The following is a 21,354-nucleotide window of genomic DNA, read 5'->3' as shown; positions in this document are numbered from 1 at the left end:
CTTATTGCTAACATTTTCACTTAATCAGAGCAGTTCTTCTATAAAAAAGTCTTAAATGAATGAATGAGAACAAAAAATTCACAGCACTGTCGTACCTTCATAACATACCTACAGTGAAGTATTACTGACAATTGCAATGCCTGTTACAATTATTTGCATTTTAGATGTTCTGTTATAAGCTGCTGGATATGAAAAAGGTATAAATACTGCTATAGTATTCGTGTGAAAATTGGAGTCATTTAAGTGATAGTGAAAATATAAAACTGCTGGCTGTCTTTGTAATATTTTCCCCCTTTCAGGAGAACTTCCATATCTGGAAACTGGAAGACAAACACGGGCTCTGCAATGTTGGAACAAATTGCTATGTCAGATAAGTAAGTCGAGTCTCATGTAAAAGGTAATTAAAAAAAATTAATGGAATTTTATTTTAAATTAATTTTTAAAAACTCACAGTAAATACATGTCTCCCATTCATTTTGGAAAAAGATCTTTGAATTAGATGAAAGAACCTGAGCCAAGAGTTTCCATGTGACTTGTCTCAGACTTAACTACCCAAACTAAGTACTAGCCTTGGGAGCTTACATGCATCACCCTTGGGTTACTACATCCATATCTGCACCTAGAAAACTGCTGGTATTCCCTTTATAAAATTCATTTTGTCAGATTCAACCAGTCAGTCTTTTCCTCTGGTTCATTTGTCCTCTTTTACCTAACAGTCTTACCCCATGCCACAGTGTTTTAAACTTGTCTCCTTCTACATCATTGGTTATAACCAAGCAATCTGGTCTTAATTTTGCCTATTTAAATAATATTTCTCTTTTCTACTTTTGATCCTGCTAAATTGCTTATTTTTGATTTCTGAAATTTCCACTAAATTGCACTGAGAGGCTTTTTACCCAGATTCTGGGATATACTGAAGCTTATTTCCCTTGTGTCATCATTCCAGCTCTGTACTTTGGTTTACTGTCCTTTTCTTATTCTCTCCCGTCCTTAAGCTGGATACATTTTGCAGTTCAGTCAAAAACGTTCTCCTTGCAGTACCATTCTGAAGCTCAGGTCTTCTAATGACAGAGCCCTTATCTCAATACCACTCACTTGCTCCAAATTCCTCCACAACATATAGGCCTCTTTTCCCTGCAAAATAAATCTATGAGGCTTTTTGATGGCTATGAATTTTCTTTTTTTTTAGCTTCTCCAAAGGTTGCTACCAGTGGAAGCTGAAGAAACTCTGTACAATAAAAATGTAATTTAAAAGCTGTTTTAAAGTTCAACAGTAGTTTTTTTCTGGTGTGTTTGTTGTGTTGTGTTGGTTTTTTTAAGTCTGGAACCTACTTGGTCTCTCTTGTGTGCTGAGGGAGACACAGGAACTGCCCTGACAAAGGTGAAAACAAATAAGACGGGAATTACAACTCCTTGCTGCCCAACCCCTGTCTAGACTGTGCCCTCACTGATCTCCCCTCTGGGGATGGAGTGGAGCCACATTATTTTCTCTTTCTCATTCCCCTCCCACCTTCCTTTAGAAAGTGAGGTTATGCCTTCACTGAGAGGGAAGAGAGTGTGCTTTAGTGCATATAATTACAGTCCATGAGCTATTCCTCTGTAAAAACACAGGCACTTTAGTTTTGCTGTAAGGAAAACTAAACAATATCAAGTATGGCTAATGAGTACGAAATACTAACCTTGCCTACCTACCTGACTATAAATGCTGTATGTGCTTTGCTTCTGCTTCCATTTTTGAATGTAAGATAATTAGAGCATAAGAGGTATTTTCCAATTAAAAAAATGCTAGCCAAGAAAAAAAAAAACTTCTTTTAAGCTGGTGAAGACAAAGGCGTAGAAAAGATAGATATTTTCTCATAACAGAAAGAGGTACGCATCACATAGCCCCACTTTTTGTTTGATTACTCACTGAAGTCCACAAAGCAGAGCAAGGAAGAGAAGGGAAAATTGAAGTTTTCTGAAGAGTTGTAGTAGTTTAACAGCATACCAAGCACATTTCAATGTTACACATTCTTATTGACCCCTCTATTTCAGAAGCACTGCTCCCCAGATAGGACCAGAAGAATAGAGACCAGTGCTAATTGTGCACACCTCATTTGGCATGCCAGATGTTTCATGTCAGACACGTGAGGAACAATACTTTATTATCGGTCAGTTCTGAGGCTGCTGCACACTATATTGGCTCTGCGAAAATGAGAACTGTGACCTCCTGTCAAACCTACTGGGCAAGCCTTGGGTTTAAAACACTACAGGCTAGTCCATCCAAGACCTCTCTTTCCAAATGTAACTTTATTTTTCCAGCTCTGTGTTTGTTGGCAGAATATAGACTATTAAAAATGCTTTCATACATCTGATTGATGTTTTGCTATTTTAAAGAAAATATCTTCATTTTTTTCATATAAAGTCCAGATATTAACTGTTAAAGACAAGTTTTGCAGTCGTCATGACTTTCTAAGATACATGTTGGTATTTTACACCAAAAAAAAAAAATTACTTATAAGCAAGTGTATACAAGCAGTCCAGTCAGTCAGTGCATCTGCAGATGTTGAAATTGTCAGACATCCAAAAAGCCTCTCATTTTGGACAAAAAACATGTTTCTCACAGGAAAAAAATTATTTTCATTGCTAAAATATTACCATCAGGATTTTTTCAAACAGTTGTATCAATTTCTTTCTATTCTGCTTAGAAGAAAGACTTTTCCTCTGGAACAGACCATATAAGAAAATATCAAGAATGTGAACTAATAAGTTTACTTGGAAAGAATGCTATTACTGAAGATATTTATACGTGAATGAAACTCTCAGCCCAGCAATGAGTTTCCTTTGATCCTACAGTGAAGTCATGCTATGTTTATTACATCAAATTTTTGCAATGGAAAATACTATGATGTGGCAAATCTATCATCATGGCTCAAAGGCTGGATCAGGAGAGAGCAGAAGAGGATTTGTAAAAGGAAATAGGTCTCATTTATGCTCAAATACTAGCCAATGAAAGAAAAAACAAGTTTAGGGTAAATAGGTGCTTTAAAACTGGGGCGGGGGCGTTAAGCAAACCTTGTCCTTCAGTTGGTGGAACTGTGATATCTGGCTATATAACCTTTCAAGATCATAACCTTACATACTGGTGCCCGTGCACAGCTATGCTATTAATGAAAGTTTTCAATGCTATTTAGTGTCCTGTGAGTCACTCCTTGCCATTGAGCAAACACATACAGCTTACATCACCTCCAAACACCCTCAGCAAAGTATTATGGCTCCCTGTTATGTCACTAACGGTTCTGTACTTGATCACAGGAATTGCCTCACTGCTTCTCTAATAAGTCCCACCTCATTCCTTTTTAGTCGGATAATCTCACTATTCATAGGATGGATAAAGCTCTTCACGCAAGAAAAATAAATCATATTAATGCATGTAGAATGGGTAAACTGTCCTTTCCTCAGTCCATATTTCTTATTTTGAGGTTAGAAATGAAATTGCAGAGTTCTTATGTTCAATACTGTATGAAACACTAGCCTTTTTTAGGAGTTGTAGAATTTCTCAGAATTCTTTAAACTGCTGCCGAATTTAACTATAGTTGCTGTAACCCTACACAAAGAATATTATACTTGTCTGCATGCTACGTAACTTTTACATAGTGTCATACAGTTGTTTCTCTTGCATCATTTTAAGGGTTGTTTTGTCTTGATTTTTCTTTTGTCTTGTTCAATGAGGTACATATAAAGCTATCATTGCTACTTTGAAATACAGTTGGGTCTGTAATTTAAGAATGGGAGACTCCCATTCTAGTTTTGCTCATAAAAGAATACAACCCATCCATAATTAAGTACACTACCAAGCATAATAAGCAAGAGGATTGTCACACTTGAATCTGTGCAAAGATGCACAAGTTTGAATTTCAGAGGAAATCAGAAGCACTGTTCCCTACTTTCTAAAACCTCTTGGCATCACCGAAGCCACAAAAAACGGTCAGATGATAAATCCTCCTGTGGAGTTCTCACATAAAGTACAGCCACAACTAGCAAGCTGTACTAGTATAAGGGCACTGGAGATGCGGGATGGGATATAGCTAAATGCTATTTGTGTTTCAGCATGTCTGATCTTCAGGTTACTCACAGTTTAGAGCAGACATATGTTTGGACCAATATAAACTGGGACAGAATCCAGCATAATACTAGGTCAGGATACAGAGCCACAACTTTTCTGGATTCTACTGGGAAAAGTAGAGTAATCAAGCCAGTATCTCTAAGCTACTATTCTGGGAATACGAATTCAGTAAAACTAACAATATAGTGAAAAGTTTGAATTGAGAGCAAACATTATATAAAATACATTATTAGGTTAAGCCTATAGAAGAACAAGAGCCTGAGGAGATACTCACAGAAAAAATTGTTTTTGTGAAACAGGTACAAGCTTTGGGTTGACACCTGTTCTGAAATATTTGGTGGTTTGGACATCTGTGCTGTTAAAGCTGTACATGGAAAGGATGGAAAAGATTATATTTTTGAGGTAAGCAATTCTACTTTTTTCAGTATATGGTTTTTTATATTACAGATTCCCAAGTAAAGAATATTTGTGATAGCTGGGCATTGGCTTATTTGTGTTTCAGGAAAGGCTGTGTGTTTTTGAGCAACGTTTAAATCATAGTACAAAGCCACATGTCCAAGTTAGTGGCAACACTTGCTGGAAAATGTAACCATATATATGGTAATGTCTTTTAGTGTTTGAGGAAATGTACACAAACTAAAAAACAAAACCAAATGTGGATGTCACATTTTCCCAACCCTTATGATTTCTTTCCTGAGCAGGCTTACCAGTTTTTCCTGGAAGGTTTATAGATAGCACTATCCCAAGGGAACCCCAGCAAAATTATACCTTTAAATGGAAAGGGAAATTAAGAATGAAGTGGAAACAACTTTACTTTTTTCTAGCCTAAATGTTACCTTTAAGATCTGATTCCTCATGAATCAGAAGTTTCTGCTGTGAATAATTTTGAAAAGTTTACGTTTCTCATTTACCTTAAGTTTATGATGGATAAATATAAATTTGTCTAGCCATAAAACAAGATATTATCACTTGCCCATCACAATTCAGAATTTCTTCAGCATTTTCCCTGTTCTTAGAATTTCATTCAGGAGATAGGCAAGGAGCTTCAGAATCTCCCCACTCTAAAAGAGGTTGATATTTGCTAAAGGAAAAGTAAGAGTGTTTTTTCTAAACCGTGAGAGTAATCTGGACATTATGGATTGACCCTCTCTTCTTACTTGTATCCATTTATAACAGAAAAGCTTTGTAGAAGTAAAAAAAAATCTTTGTTTTGTCATGTTGTTGAACAGCTGAATGTATTTTCTTCTGTTCACTTTTCACAAATGTATTGATCACTGTTGCAATTGCTAGTAATTCCCAAATCAATCAATAGCACTTTAGAGGACTGAGCAGCTTGCATCATTAAACTTTCAGCAAAAAAACAGAATTAATCACTACCTCCTGAGATGCTGTTTCCTTAGTCTGCCTGGACAAATCAGAACTTATTGTGTCTTGTTGTATCAAAACCCACTGTAGCATAAAATTTAGGATTCCATACTAAACCTCCTCTGTTGCTCCTTCATATAGCGCAGTCTTTCCCCTCCACAGCACCCCAGAGTTTCTTTTAAATGTTCAGTGCTTCACCCAGTGAAACCTGGCTGAGATTTGAAAGAGTGAAAAAAAAGTGTTTTCCTCTTTCTGAAAACAGACGACTCTGACTTCTGGTGATACAATGTAGTGGAAATTCCTGAATGTAAGAATTGTCATGTGTGCTGCTTCACGGTTTGGCTGTAGCCATCTTGGCCATTTCTGCTTACAGGGAAGATATGGACTTCTGCTCACAAGTAAGCTCCTCTCCAGCAGTTGGGCTTTGGTAGCCTCCCATATGCCTTTTAAAGCTTCGTAGGAAACTCTGCAATTCCCATAGCCCCTAAATGTCTCAGAGGATGGGTCTCAGTATTTTCCACACACACCCGTTTATGTAAATTCATTACATTTAAGATAGTTCATGCTGATTCGGCTGGCTTTAATCCAGTAAATTTTGACCCCACATTTTAAACTACAAAATAAAGAAATATAGATTATTTTAAAACATAAGATCTTAGTTATTTTACTTCATAAAATAGTAGTTTAAAACTGAAAGATTGCATGCAAAAATACACAAAACTAGAGTAGGATTGCATTTAGCGATTATATTCTTGCAAGAACTAGAGGTTTCAGACATTAAAATAATGTTTCTTATACACTGTAGCTAAAGCTAGCCTGAGAAATGATTGGCATCAACCCACACTACTGAGTCCCTCCTACCGATCTCTTTTATTCCCTACTTTCTTTTCATCCTGCTGTTTCTGTACAAATATAGTTAGACCTTTTCTGCTTCCAGTGAAAGGGAAGGATGTCTCCTTTATTTTAACAGTTGACACTTCTGTGGCATTCCTCAGTTAGCAAGTTCCTGTGCGATGACATGCATGTCGCTTTCATTCACTCAACTCAACTGTTTCCACATTTTTGATACTGCACAATTTTTCAAATTTTTGAACAAAGCCAGCAAACGTCATCAGCTTCTGCTGGAGTCAGGTACACAAACTAATGCCTGCATCAGGCCTGGGAAGTCTGTTGGGTAGAAGTGGGTCAGTTTTTTGAAAACGTAACAGCCAGCACAAATTATAGAATAGACCAGCAGAGTACCCCACTTCCTGATTCTGAACAAATCCCCTGATTTTCCATGCCAGATACAGTCATACATTCAAGCAAAAAGAATTCTGAGAACTGTGGGATACATCAGGAACCGGGTTTATAGAGCATTTTTAGTGTACATAATAGATGTTGCAAATAAAAGAAAGAGTGGATAGAAGCGTGATAATTCCTGCTATTCTACAGAATCAGCTGAATTGTTTGGAAGATGGTAATGCTCATTAGCAAGAATATTTAGAATCTGGGTAAGACATTGAAAAGTAGAATTGTTTGCAAAGTTCACATCCAACAGAACATCTGTAAAACTGTAAAACCTAGGATTATTTGCTACTAAAAAGCCAGCTTACATCAACAGTTATTACACCATAATTTTAACAGTTATTGCACTATAATTCTATGATACAATGAAGAGTAGAAGACCGTCTGCACCAGCAAAGGAAAAATCTCTGCCTTTTGTGTACTTTCAGTGCGGGAAGATAAATGTGTTACTAAAGCTAGCACGTACATGTTGCAATCAAGAACCAGTAGCGAGCAAGACAATCAGTCTATAAATACTGGGTTTACACTCCAATTGCAGTCCCTTACTGAAACGTATGCTCTCATGTTTTCATGGTAACTGGTACGCCTACTACAAAACTAAATGCTTCTGTATTACTGACACTTTAATTTTGCTGATACGATCTGACAAACATTAAAACTTCCTAATGTATGAAATAACATATGCAGATATGTTCTTCCTGATTTTTTGGTTTGAATGTTCAACCAGTGTAACCACCAATAGGAAAGTATACATATATTTTAGCCAGCTTCCAAGTGAAAGTGAATTAGGGTAGAATTCTACTAAAGTGTCCTTCATATACTCAGCGTTCTAGACAGAAATTAACTTCAGAGGGACTTTCTATAATAAGGTTGGGTGAGCAACATTTTACAGGAATAAGTACTTAGTACATAGTATGTGTTTTGACAAAGGTGTTCAACAAGAGCTTTAGGACATGCATAATCCAAGACAATAGTTTTACAATACCCACAGTGTTTAAGTATTACATGTAACAACTCATCTTGTTACAAAAATCTGTTCTAAACTAATGTTAGAAAGTCTGACATATAAATTACTTTTTATATTACTAATTCTGGAAGGTTATTAATTAATTTCATATTTTCCTTTCCTTTCCTTTTTTAGCCGATACCAATAATTTTATTATTTTAGTGTCATAGCCTTTCAACTGCTTTGCAATGGTCATTTTGTCATTTCTTGGTTTGACATTCTGCTTTCTTTTTTTCCCCAAAACCACGGAGCAACAAATTGTACCAGTGGCTGATATTAGAGAATCAGTACAACACTGTGTCTCATGAATCTAATGTTCTAGCTGTACTTCTTAAAAAAGACCACTATAAAGTGATTCTTTATCTATGATCTAGTACGGTACACTTACATTGCAGGTAAGAATGTGTTGGTTCTTAATGTTAGATCCAGTCTTCATGCCCCACTTCTTCAAGAAGGGTAAACAGGTTTTTTTTTTCTGGTTTAGTTTCTCTAGTAGTTTCTCTTCTATATATATTTGGTTAAAAGGATGAGAATTTTTAAATAACTTATTTTAAAGCCTCATGACCATTCAAGTTATGCAAAGTGTGTTTGCTGTATGAGTAGAGTAATGACTGTTCAGGAAAAATATGGAAGGATTAGTGAACTAACATGAAAGAAAAAAACATTAAGGATGTTTAGTGACACTGAAGTATAGTTCTAGACACTTAACTTCTGCATACATAAACCTTGTTATGAAATAACTATACAGATCTTTATTAATGTTAGCTTCGTGTAGATGGCTCCCTCGTGCAATGTGCATGGTCCTATGACCAAGTAGGTCTCAATGTAGTAAAAACCCAAGAAATTGCAGTGTAAGTACAGCTTTTCTCATTTTATAGCTTTGCGTGCTAGATTTGGGTCCATTTTATAGGCTTGCTTTGGCTCCCCAGTGCTGGTTTGTGCATCAGTATCTTCCTATTTCTATAGCCACCCTAGAGATTTCTAGTCATTTGCACAAGCTGAAGCCAATATTACTGTCATTTCCCAAACATGCTAAAAAGGATACATTTTTAGTGTACCATTCATCTTTCCACACTGCTATAAATGCTACTCCCAGGAGAATTTTGAAGGACATCCTTTTGTGCCTTCTTGCTATTCAGTTGAGGGATACATTATGCATCCCCAGGAAAAAAAAAATCCAGACCAATTTTTCTGAAGACAGGAAGGACAAAATATTGAAGTCATAATGTTTTTCAAGCACAATATCAAGCACAGTACAACCTCTGTCTTCTTTTCTGTGAAGCTACAAGCTCTCTACGGTTTTCTTGGATGGGGGCTGTAAGAGGTAACTTGGACTTTTAAAAGAACATGGTTTTCTAAAAGTTGTTCCCTGGAAGAAATTGCTTTCTCTAGAAGAATCTTGTAGTTCTTGTCTTTTACTGCTATACTCCAAAAAACTATCCCCAAACTTCTACTAAGGAGCAACGAACTAATTAAAGAATCACTTAGCTAAAAGGAAGGGCTGTCAGGTTAATCAGGAGGAAGGCCAAGTTATTATTCTGTGTAAAAATCTCAGCTCTTCGTTTAGGGTCTATTCTTTTCACCTCAGTTGGAATACTCAGCTGCCAAGCATCGTTACGCCAGAGCCAAGCAGTGGAAACAACAGTTTTGTTAACACATCATTGCAATACAGCTTAACTGTCTCACCAGTTCTTGCTAATAAGACATCAAATTAAGTCCATTAAACTCTTAACTTCTTAAATAGAAGGACTTTTAATCTTTCCCCTTTTAATTGAATACTCCTGTAGTTTTAATACTAGAAGGAACAGATACTTGAGTATTGTTCATGTTTCTGACTACACTGAATATTATCTTTCATGATTCATTCTTGGAAAACCAAACCTCTGGGAAACTAAACAAAATCTCGTATCATGACGATGAATGCAGTAAAAGAGAACAAATGTAATGGAATCCTTTAAAGTGGCCTCACAGCCAGTCTCCCAAATTGTGCTCAAAATTGAATGGGTGGGTGGCTGCTGCAGGTGTCTTATTTCTACTTGCTTATTTTTACCCTAAGCTGTATTAAAATGAGCTTCCAAGTGCTTTATAACCTAGAAAGATGCAAACCATTTGGATTTCATAAAGAATATTTTCAGCCAATATAAGAAATTAAGAAACAGAATCTAATTTTTTTTTTTTAAGACTTGGTGTAATAGGCATCATTTCTGAAGGTGCTGCAGCCTATCAAACTACTAGGAAATATACCACCAACTCCAGAGTATATATATACTGTATAAGATGTAGTGATGCAGCACCAGCACCAATAATGCTTTCTTTTACAGAGTTTTGTGTTCCCATATTCAGTGTCCTGAGTAATATTGGCTAAGGTACATGAAGAAATACATCAGAAGGGAGCAATGGCAGAAGAAACCTGTACCTTATGCAGTATTTGTGCACCATTTCACTTAACGTCGTGCTTTCTATGAAATGCTAGCTATACTATTCAATTCACAATTCAGACAGAGCTATGTCTCTGACTATGGCTCACATTTAATGAATACAAGCCTCTGATACTGTACTTCCAAGCGCTCAGAAGCTAAGCTTACTTATTCTTCTATCTTAATCATATATGGTTCCAAAATTCAGCACCAAAGGCTGGACAAAGACACGAAAAGATATTGTTAGAAATACTTGGTAATGTCCTTGTCAGTAGTGCCTCACAAATCATAGGTGTATTTAGATTGGCAGGGACCTCTGGAGGTCATGTAATCCAACTTTCTGCTCAAGCAAATGCTAACTTCAAAGTTCCTTACACCTATCTTAAAAGAAAAAAGAGAGGGAGGAGTTTTGTTTCTTACCATGCTTGCCAATATTGCAGATACAAGTCTTCTATTATAAATAGATTCTTTAAAAACTCTCTAGAAACATAACTTTATCTCTAAATCAGGTAATTTGGCATATAAATATGTGCAGGAGTGCCAAATAATAATGGTCATGATTTTTTTACATACTTAAGTGGCTTTCCAGCCACTAAAGAATACCCTCTATTCAGGTTATTAAGGGAACTAAATCCAGCTGTAATAGCTGATAAAGTCAGAAGTCTCTCATAATTTATGATCTGGTACTATAAGAAATTTTGAACATTTAGGAGTCTAAAATTACTCTTTTGGCAATATAACTTAGTTCTAATTAAAACCACATCTGTCTGTGAAGATTTGTATTTCCAAAACAAGGAGCATTCCTACATTTCCTAATAGGACTTAATATAACTTCATTATTCCTAATAGGACTTAATATAACTTAATAAGAAATGTCTAAGAAGATACAATTCTAGGAAAAAAACTTTCTAATTACAATTTTTCCAAGTTTCTGATGCATTAGTGCTCAATTCATTAATGTATTCCTTTATATGTGGGCTTCATGTGATAGAAAAAGTTCAGCTTATTCAATGAACTCTTCTGGGCTTTTTTTTATATTTTGGAAGTAACAGATTTAATCCACTGAAATTTTCCAGACACCATTCCAGAAATAATGACATCATCTGTTCTTTTAGACAGAGAAGTAAATGAAGTTAATGAAGGGGGCAAATTTGTTTTGCTAGACATGAGTTTTCATTTGAATGGAGCAATAATTATTGACCTGTGTGAATAATATTTTGGTTTCCAACCTAAGAATAATTATTCACTACCATTTTTTTCACATAATATTTATTATTACTGTATCTATTGTCAAAATACCTGTAACTTTTAAAATGTTAAATTAGCAACAATAGCACTTCTTTTATGTGACCATCTTAATGTTTTTGTTTGGTTATAATGAACTATACTTTATTAATAGGGGGGTAAATACAGGTGAAATTCATAGTGATGTTAAATTAATTGTTATGTTATAGATTAAAGCAATCTCTTTCACATATTCTCTTCAAAGTGCTTGAATTTTTCTCAGATATATGAACTGAATTTTCCATATATTTTTACACTTCTTTTACTCTACTACATTTGCATGAGCTTGCAACATACAAATTCAGCTTCATCCAGCGATTTTGTTTGGACACCTTAATCATTCCAGATTAAAACAAGACCATATAAATTTTTTCTGTAGGCACCAGATCCTTCATCTAGGAATGCTTGATTCACTTCCCCAGCTGTTCTTACTTTTTCTGCAGATGTTATTCACCCACTATAGGAGGGACTGTAAAAATTTCCTAGCAGTCACCACTGATTTTCTGCTGCACTATCCCCTACCGACTTCTCAGGTGTGGTTACACTTCCAATTACAAATTATTCCTGCATCTGCTATAGAAACCTCAGGGAAAGCCCCGTGATTACTTCATATCCAGTCACTTCCTTATTTCTCAGAAATCACACCATCTTTTCTTACGTCCCGTTCAGTCTTAAATGACCTCCTCAAACTATTAGTTTTCCTTAATGTCAATTACTTCCCCCATACTTAGAAGTCTTAAATTAAAATCTGTATCAGCCTCTGCCTTTCCAGTCAAAATTTTCACCACAATGGGAGACATCCATGTCCCACAAAAGCAACATAGAAGAATAACACATTCATAACATAGAAACAACACAATCCAGCTTCTTTTATTCACAGACCAAAGTAAATATTATTTCTCAGTCCTCACACTCTCAAGCATGGACCTTCAAAATTACCCTGATTCACAATGAAATTAATTCCTCCTCCCTCTGCATTTGCCAATTATCATATCTTCTCTGGTAATTCATAGGTCTTTTTCCATATGAAATCCATCCATATATGATTATTCTGTCCCACTCCTTGGGGACTTCTGACTTGCAAGCCCTCTATCTGCCCCTTCATATTCCTCATGTATTTCAGTATGCTTACAAACACCTTTTTCTTCCACTGTATCAACAGAGTTCTTTACCTTTGCCCTTCCTTTAACCTCCACAACTTTGCCTTTCCCAGCGCCGTTTGAGCTGGGTCTTCATAAAGCACTAAGCAAGAGATATTTCTTAATCCTTTGGTGGTAAACAGGTTATGTAATGGAGAACTATGTCTGGACAACGGCAGTCAGAGTAGTTTCTCCTTCAAACATGATGATCCCTTTGCAATTACTGATATCTTATAGTTGCGCTGGCTCCTTTATTAATCCCATCACATTTCTTTTTATATTCATCAGAGTTAAACAGCATTTCTCTTCTCTTTCTTGCCAGTATCAGTCTTGCAGCCCAAATTTCAAATACTTGCCTTATCCACACTTGCAGCAGAGGGCACAGTCTAAAACATTCACTGAAAGGTCTTATCACTGAACAGTCAGTGTTTTGTTGACTTATACATGCTACTGTAGATTATGTTATGACTGCTAATATATACACTGAGTCCCTTATCTTTTAATATAAAGATGTGTTAAGTGCATTTCAGAATATGGTTTCTGGGTGATAAGAGAAATTCATCCCATAGAATTGGTTAATGAAATCTATTAAAGATAGAAGTGATAGGAATTAGGTGACCATAATTCATAGTGACCTATGTTTTTACTGGCATCTGAAAAAGTAACATATTTGACTTTATAAATTACAGATGTCTTTTTTTCAATGAAATACTCTTAGTGGGAAACTCCAATATTTTAAATAGCTGGACTAGGTACTGAAAAAAAACCACCTGGCTATGTTTAAATGATATTTTAAAACTAGCACAGGCTGTAAATAGACTATTTATGAACAGGATGCTTTGTGTATGTTTAAACTTTGTCAAGTCCTCTAAAGTGGAGGAAATTCCAGCATGGAATTTCTGTTAGTCATTCACAGTTTTTAAAAACTGTTAAAGTCACCCAAAATCTTTTTAATTCTTAAGATACGTTTACAGAAAACATTACTGATTTCTGATAACTATGATTAATTATTTTACTAGGAAAGAAAATTGACCACATTTTCTTAAAGAAAAAAAATATACCAGAAAAACCCCACCCTGTAAAGTATTCACTTTGATCTTAGCTTCTTTGCCAAGTAATAGCAGAAGTGCTCTCTTCTTCTGTAAGGGTAACATCCAGCCTTGAGAGTCGCAGCAGCAGTAACATATGAGAGGGAAGCTAAACCTTGTCTTAACAGCCAGGGTGGTGTAAATATTGTGCTCTGGACGCTGTAGCCATTCACTCTCAGCAATGCAAGTGGTAAGAGTCCCTTCAGCCTCCTGCCACCTATGGCTTCTACACACCCACATTGCCTTTCAAGTCCAACCAGGTACAAAACTGAACAGTGTTCTGCAACTGAACTGCTTTTAAGTTTTGGTAATCTTTTACTCACTCAGCTATTTAGTGACATTTCACTTTGGGAGCAGTAGTTTTCTTGACAGTCTGATGCTTTACTTTCTCTTTTTACCACTTTGGCTACTATCTTTGTACTTAAGGAAAGCACCAGAGCAGTATAACTTGTCATCATTCCAGACTTGGCATCTGACTGAGTACTTCTTCAGTGTTAGGTTCAGCATATCTTTGGCCAACAGTATTTGTTCAAGCATGGCAACAAGCAAAGGGGTTTTTAACAACATCAAAACCTGTCCAAGTGACAAAAGATTGTAAAGGGCAAATGGCTATGGTTTTTAATGTCATATGTGTTTGAATCTGCCTCAGTATGTAAATAGGGCAGCTATGCTTGAAAATACTGTCTTTGCAAAATGCAAGATCTCCACTACTGAATTGGACATGAAGTTCTGAGCAACACCTCAAGGCTTCTTTTTCTATCCTTAGCCATAGAACTACATTTTTCCCACGTGTTCTGGTAAACAACACGGCAATATCTCCTAAAGAAAGTTTATATGTAAACTTGCAGTTCTAGAAGGATTTAAAAATAGAAATTCAGCCAGAACCCAGTCCTCCAGATCTTAATCCTGTCTAATCCTTCGGCAGGACCTTATTTTACGCAACTTGTCTCACAGTCATTCCAAAATTTTTTTAATGTAAGTGGATTGTAAACAAAGTGAGGTTTTCTTGCACACTTGTGAAACAGAACTGTTGCTTCTGTTGCTGGGTGTGAGGAGGGTTAATATACACCTGATAGTGAGAAGGGCAATATTTTTAAAAATAACCGTTATTAATGCCAGCCTTCAAGGTGGGGGAAAATTTCTAGACTGCATACACAACTCCCTTTCTGAAAATCAGATTTTTGCAGCAGACAGCCAAGCATCCAGTGTCCTTCACACTGACATCAAGATATTCTAACATTCAGACATTATTAACACTTTAAAGTCCTGGCCAAAGTATACGGTACATATGGTTGCCTCCACCCTCAGGCATTATGCATATTACTCTTGCAAGAAAAAGCTCATGATAAAATGAATAGGATCTTTAAGCATTACAACAATTTTAATAAATAGCAATAACTCAGCGGACATTAATACTAAAGTAAATCCACAAGAATTTTGTATTTCAAGAGCCACACAACCAGCAAGACTACATTTTACCCATTCAGAAATAACAACTTATATGAGTTCAATACCTTTCTCTCAGTTATTTAAAAACATCGTTTATGTTCCACTTAAAAATATGTATATAAAAATATGGTAGATTTTAGAGAAGCTTTCTGCATAATTATTAAGCATTTCTGCAATACCGTTGACGTGGTCCAGGAGTGGAAAAACATTCATTCATTTCTTAGTAAACATTTGCTCTGGACTTCAATTATTATTTCATGTTTTACTTTGGGGTTATTTTAAAACGTTTTAGCTGTGACAAAGCTTAAAGGAGACATCCTAGAAGATCCCAGAACAGGTGTTGCCAATATTTTGGTTGCCAATACACAATGCCAGTGTCTCTTGTAAATGAACAAACAGAAGAATAATGTAAATGCTTTTGGGCTTTAAAATAACCTCATTATTAGAAAAAAGTAGTCTTTCTCAGCCTCGGTAAGAATTTCTATAGCACTTTTCATATTTTGAAAATCCTCAGGCTTAGGTAATATTATTTACAATGCAGCTCATTCCCAACTACTGTGCAAGATGAAAGATTACATTCCAGTGTTAGAATGAACATGCATGTTCTTTTAAATCCAAATGTCCCTTTAAATACCCAATCTGTGTGTCTAATTCCTAGAAGGACTTGAATATCTAAAAGAAGAAAGGTGAAACTGTGCTCTTTGTCTATAAAGGAGATAAAGTGTTCATGGTAGGTTGATGGATTAAGAGGTTTTGTTTTCCCCACTATATCCCTTCCACCTCAGGAGGGACCCATACATTGCAGATGCACTAGCTGTATGCTCATTGGTCTGATCCCTGTGTCACCCCTACAGATAACAAAATTCTTCCATCTTGTAAATATTTGTAGAATCAGGTCTTATTTCAAAATTTCAATATCTTTCTTTCAAGTACCACAAGCCAGGTAAGTGACAAAAATAGCTCAAGGCAACAACCTACAGAAGAATGCCCACCTGAAGAGATGTCAATCAACCTCTCTAGCCAAAATAGCCCTGCCTCCCAATAGCAGAGCTCTCTTTCTAGTCCTTTTGCTAGAGATTGGATGGGAGTGAGAGAAGGTTAAGGTTTTTCTCTGACCATTAGCACTTAAAATTGCCTGTGGCAGCAAGAGTCCTCTGGCACTCTTTTGACTCTGTTGAACCTTTCTGGTCTTGTTCCATTTACCTGCAATAGAGAAGGAACATCAAAAGCCAAAGAGATGCAGGAAGCCGCACTTCTGGAAGTACTAAAACACCCCCATAAAACTCACTGATCCTTCTGCAGTTGTGCAAAACCCATGAGGATCCCTTACTAATGATTCTATCCTTCTTTACCCACCACCACCTTCTCCCTTACCAGCACAGCTTATTATTGTGTCTAGTGCATGATTTGCCTGCACTAGTGAGAAATCTTGTGTGAGATCTGGTAGCTGGACAGCTTTTCACAGACTGATAGTTAGACACAACTCAGTTTGTACAAAGACTCTGACTGGGTCAGATATAGTGACATCCGTACAGTATATTACTGCTAATGTAATCTTACTGCTTTATCCCTGACAGCCTCTTATTAATTATTAATACTATTGTTTGTATTGTAGGCCTCAGTCATTTGTGATCCATACCTATGAGAAACACCAGAATGCAAGGCTGCAGGTGACATGCCTTCACCTTTTTCTGAATAGCCTTGATGCATATTGAAAAAGGGTTTCAGTTTCTCAAAAGTTAACTAAATCCTTTTATTGTTGAAATAAGAATGTCCAGTGCCATTGTGAATAATAGTTGGGGTTATTACGTTACACTTTTACTTCCCCTGAAGTGAACACAGATGTGCCGAAAGTAGATACACTGTAGAAATAACAAATATTGTATAGAAATAAGAAATAATTATAACCCACTGAAGTTAAATTAATTCAGTATTAGTTTTATCCATCTGAATAGCTGAATGAAATAATTGCTGAACACTATTAACCTGCCACATTTAGAATGGAAATGTGCACATTTTTATTTGCCTCTCTGATATCCTGGTTTCTTTGTAGAAATTCTTACTTCTTTTTTGCTGCACTGCTGCCACACTACTTTTCAAAAAAGCATATTAATAACAACGTCTTATTTAAAATTTGTCATTAATCAATAAGGATCCAGTCTTCCATAGCAGAAATCCAACAAATAGTTAGGAAGCTGAAGTTTTAGTTGCATTTCTATGTTCTAATTCAGCTGATGAACATGGTATGAGCCACAAAAACACATGAGAAAATCTTCAGAAATGTAGCTTAGACAGAAGCACAGACAATTTTTTTTTTTTTTTTGGCAGTCCACTGAATAGCCTAAGAAACCTCATTTTCCATATCTGCTATGTGCTTTCCACAGGAGTCACATTCCCCATAGAGTGGATGCCCAAGTATCATTCTGAACCTGTATATTGCATGAAGGTTGTAAAGGGATGACATTGTAAAGTTGCTGTTTTCTTGCTCTGCTGACCCATATTCTGCACTCAGGCTTCTTTCTGATATAACATACACCATTTCTACAGATCTTGTCTGACTTTTGTTAAAAACAATTAAGTAAACAGATGACCTGACATTCTACACAGATGTGGAATAAGTTTACTTTTGTGCCATATCAATAGCTGATGTATTGTTTTGTTTTACAGGTCATGGACTGTGCAATGCCTCTGATTGGTGAGCATCAGAATGAAGACAGGCAACATATAACTGATCTAGTCGTAAGCAAAATGAACCAAATGTTGTCCAAAACTCCTATACCATCTCCTCAGAGGCCCACTGCCACTCAGCAGCCTCAGGTAGGAAACTTTCATTTCTAAAATAGAGAATCTTATTCTATATTTTTAAGCTCAAAATATTTGGCTGGAAAACTATACCCTGAACTACAAGAATTCAATAACTTACCAACATGTTTTGTAGGTTTTTCAAATTCAAATGAGATTATCTCCAGATGTAATCAAGTAGTCCAAGTGCTGGTGTGGTTCTACCAGTAAACTGACACACTGATTCAGTGAGTTACCAGGCTTTGTGTTGTTTCCTTTCAGTTACATCTTTATAAAATATCATGGAAATAATAAAAAGCACTGTCATAGACAATCTTTGCCCTGAGGATGTCAGAAAGAATCCTAAGACAATAGTTCTTGTTGTTCTTGTGAGAAATTAATTACATTATAACCTTTTTAATGCGCTGCAAATCACGAAAATACCTTTCAAATCTAGGAAACCCCTGAAATATGTTTGGCATACTAGAGAACTTGTGTCAAAGGTTGCAAATGGATGTGTCACTTATTTTATCTTACGTGGCCTGATAGTTAGGTGTGAGGATGCAGAATTCTGCCCCTGGCCTTGCTACCTTTCATACTTTGGAAATTGTCTTTGTGTTTCCATTTCCAGGCTTACAAAACGTGAAGTTTATTTTATTGATCCTTTAAGTAATTTCTGAGTGAGTGATCCAATTTCTATTTTTGTAAAAGGCTCTAATAACAGTAAAGTTTTGCCTCTAAATTGGAGAGATACATATTTGACAGGTGGACTATCAGATGGATAAGGAATTGGCCAGATGGCTGTGTCCAGAGTTACAGTCAACAGCTAAATGTCCAAATGGAAACCAGTAACAAGTGGGACTGAGACCAGTACTGTTTAATATCTTCATCAATGGCATGGACAGCGGGATAGAGTGCACTCTCAGCAAGTCTGCAGATGACACTGAGCTGGGTGGTGCAGTCAATATGCTAAAGGGAAGGGATACCATCCAGAGGGACCTGGATGTCAGGGTCCTGCACTTGGGTCACGGCAGTCCCCCAGTATCAGTACAGACTGGGTGATGAATTGATTGAAGCAGCCCTGTAGAGAGGACTTGGGGATACGGGTGGATGAAAAATTGGGTATGAGCTGGCAATGTACATTTGCAGCCCGGAAAGCCAGTCGTATTCTGGGCTGCATAAAAAGAAGCGTGGGCAGCAGGTCGAGGCAATTCTCCCCCTCTACTCCACTCTGGTGAAGTCTCATCTAGAGTACTGCATCCATTTCTGGGGTCCCCAGTACAAGAAAGACATGGACCTATTCGGACAGGTCCAGAGGAGAGCCACAAAAATGACCAGAGGGGTGGAACACCTCTCCTGTGAATAAAGGCTGAGAGATCTGGGGTTGTTCAGCCTGGAGAAGAGAAGGCTCCGGGGAGACTTTATTGTGGTCTTTCATACTTAAAAGGGGCTTATAAGAAAGATCAAGACTTTTTACCAAGGCCTGTAGTGACAGGACAAGGGGTAATGGTTTTAAACTGAAAGAGGGTAGATTTAGATTGGATGTAAGGAAGAAATTCTTCACTATGGGGGCGGTGAGCCACTGGAACAGGTGGCCCAGAGAAGCTGTGGATGCCCCATCCCTGGAAGTGTACAAAGTCAGGTTGGATGGGGCTTTAAGCAAACTGATCTAGTGAAAGATGTCCCTACCCATGGCATGGGGGTTGGACTAGATGATCTTTAAAAGGTCTGTTCTAACCCATTCTACGGTTCTATGATTCTTTGAAAAGTGCTATATAAATACTAAATAGCATCTTTTATGTCATAGCTAGGCAACAGGTCTGATCAAAAGCAGCATTATCAGCTACAACTTTCATTTATTCTTTTAATATACTAAAGGAATAAACCATGACAATACATTCTGACGTAAACTATTAAGGACTCTATTGCTGCTCTGTACCAGCACAGCATGATGGTAATCAGTTAAGCAACAGAATAAGCCAAACTGTAATACAGGAATTACCAAGCCTAAATCAAGAATCTATTTTTACTCCCAGTAGGCTCCACACCAGGTAAACAATTTGAAAACAATTTTGTGGCATACCTCAGACAGACTAGTTCTTGAGGCAGGATGACTAATTTGTTCTTCAAATATATCATCATCCTTTAAGTTACAAAAATACATCATCCCACATAAAAAATGGTGTGGCTTCTATTTATATTACAGCCACTTGAAACTAAGCACAAAATTGTTGCAACCACGGAACCACATACAATGGAGAAGTTTCCATCCAACGTGTCTCAAGTCCATTGTAAATGGCACTGAAAAAGAAAGACGAGGGGAAAAAAGTAAATTACCTTATGCCAAAATACAGTTTCTTTTAGGACTAGTAAATTAGCCATATATTAAAATGGAGCAAAGAGTCAAATTTGGAGTTGCCCAAAGCATACAAGTCAACCTAAATCAAAATTTAAAACAGTAATAGATATTATTGTAACATTAATAGATTCACAGTCATTTAGAGGATTTGATAGTTCACATTTTGGGGAAAAATATATAAGGTCTTGGATAGGCATGCTTCCCTGGATTTTAAAGAAGACAAGGGAGGAGAAATGGTCATGGTTACTGGCGTCATTCAAAGAAACTGGTTATCTGTTGTATGTAAATAAAGATTTTACTCATTTCCAAGGAAAAGTGCCTATGTAAGTCCAGAATGCAAATTAGACATAAGGTACATTTTAGGAAAGTTCCTAAATTCCTCAGTCCTTGCTATCATTCATCATGTCCATGAAAACATTTTTTTCCTCTTAAACAAAAAAGCTTTGGATGGATCCAAAGATAATATTTTCTGGCTAGCTGCTGGACTTCTATTAGATTTCTACTTAGTTTAGGTTACTGAAGAATTCAGCCTGTGCTAAAGGCAACAGGATGTTAGTCAACGTTAATCTTCTTTTCCTTATCCTGTCCTTAAATTATGGAATGCAGTTGACCAAAATCAGAGATATCCCTTCAGAATATTTGCAATATTTGTTAGTTTTCTTCTCAGTTATTCAGACTCTGCCTCCTTAAAATTTGCCTTGTCATATTATCTACCAGTTTAGGACAGACAAAGGGAATCTGAATTTCTGCAGAAGATACTGTTTGTAAATAATCATTAATCTTCCCAGCTTTAAGGGAAAATCATTAAACAGATCTATAGTATTTCAACAGATACCTCCTCATGTGTACTTAATTTTTAGCTGGGTTGTTTTCCTAGGAATAAAATCAGTCTGTTAAAACAAGTTGTCCCTTTCATCTTTGAACAGTCTTCTCTTTTCTAATCTGAGAAATTATTTCCTAACCTTGAGAAATACAGTCCTTTCATATGTGGGGCAGGGGGATACTGTATGTTTCTGCAGGTCACATAAAATGCAAAGTCAGTAATTTAGCCCAAATCAACTATATGCATATGTA

General features: G+C 36.5%; 1 protein-coding gene across 1 annotated transcript in view; it reads left to right on the top strand.

Moving 5' to 3' along the window:
* Positions 1 to 21,354, top strand: part of SYN2 (synapsin II) — a 203,858-nt gene that overhangs the window by 162,256 nt on the left and 20,248 nt on the right. The window contains exons 8-10 of the mRNA XM_075096744.1: positions 300 to 374; positions 4,405 to 4,507; positions 17,808 to 17,957. Of these exons, the coding sequence (XP_074952845.1) occupies positions 300 to 374; positions 4,405 to 4,507; positions 17,808 to 17,957 (328 nt within the window). The remainder of the gene's footprint in view (positions 1 to 299; positions 375 to 4,404; positions 4,508 to 17,807; positions 17,958 to 21,354) is intronic.

Source organism: Phalacrocorax aristotelis, chromosome 6 (genome assembly GCF_949628215.1).
Source record: "Phalacrocorax aristotelis chromosome 6, bGulAri2.1, whole genome shotgun sequence".
Lineage (NCBI taxonomy): Eukaryota > Metazoa > Chordata > Aves > Suliformes > Phalacrocoracidae > Phalacrocorax > Phalacrocorax aristotelis.
This window is presented reverse-complemented; position numbering and strand designations above follow the sequence as displayed.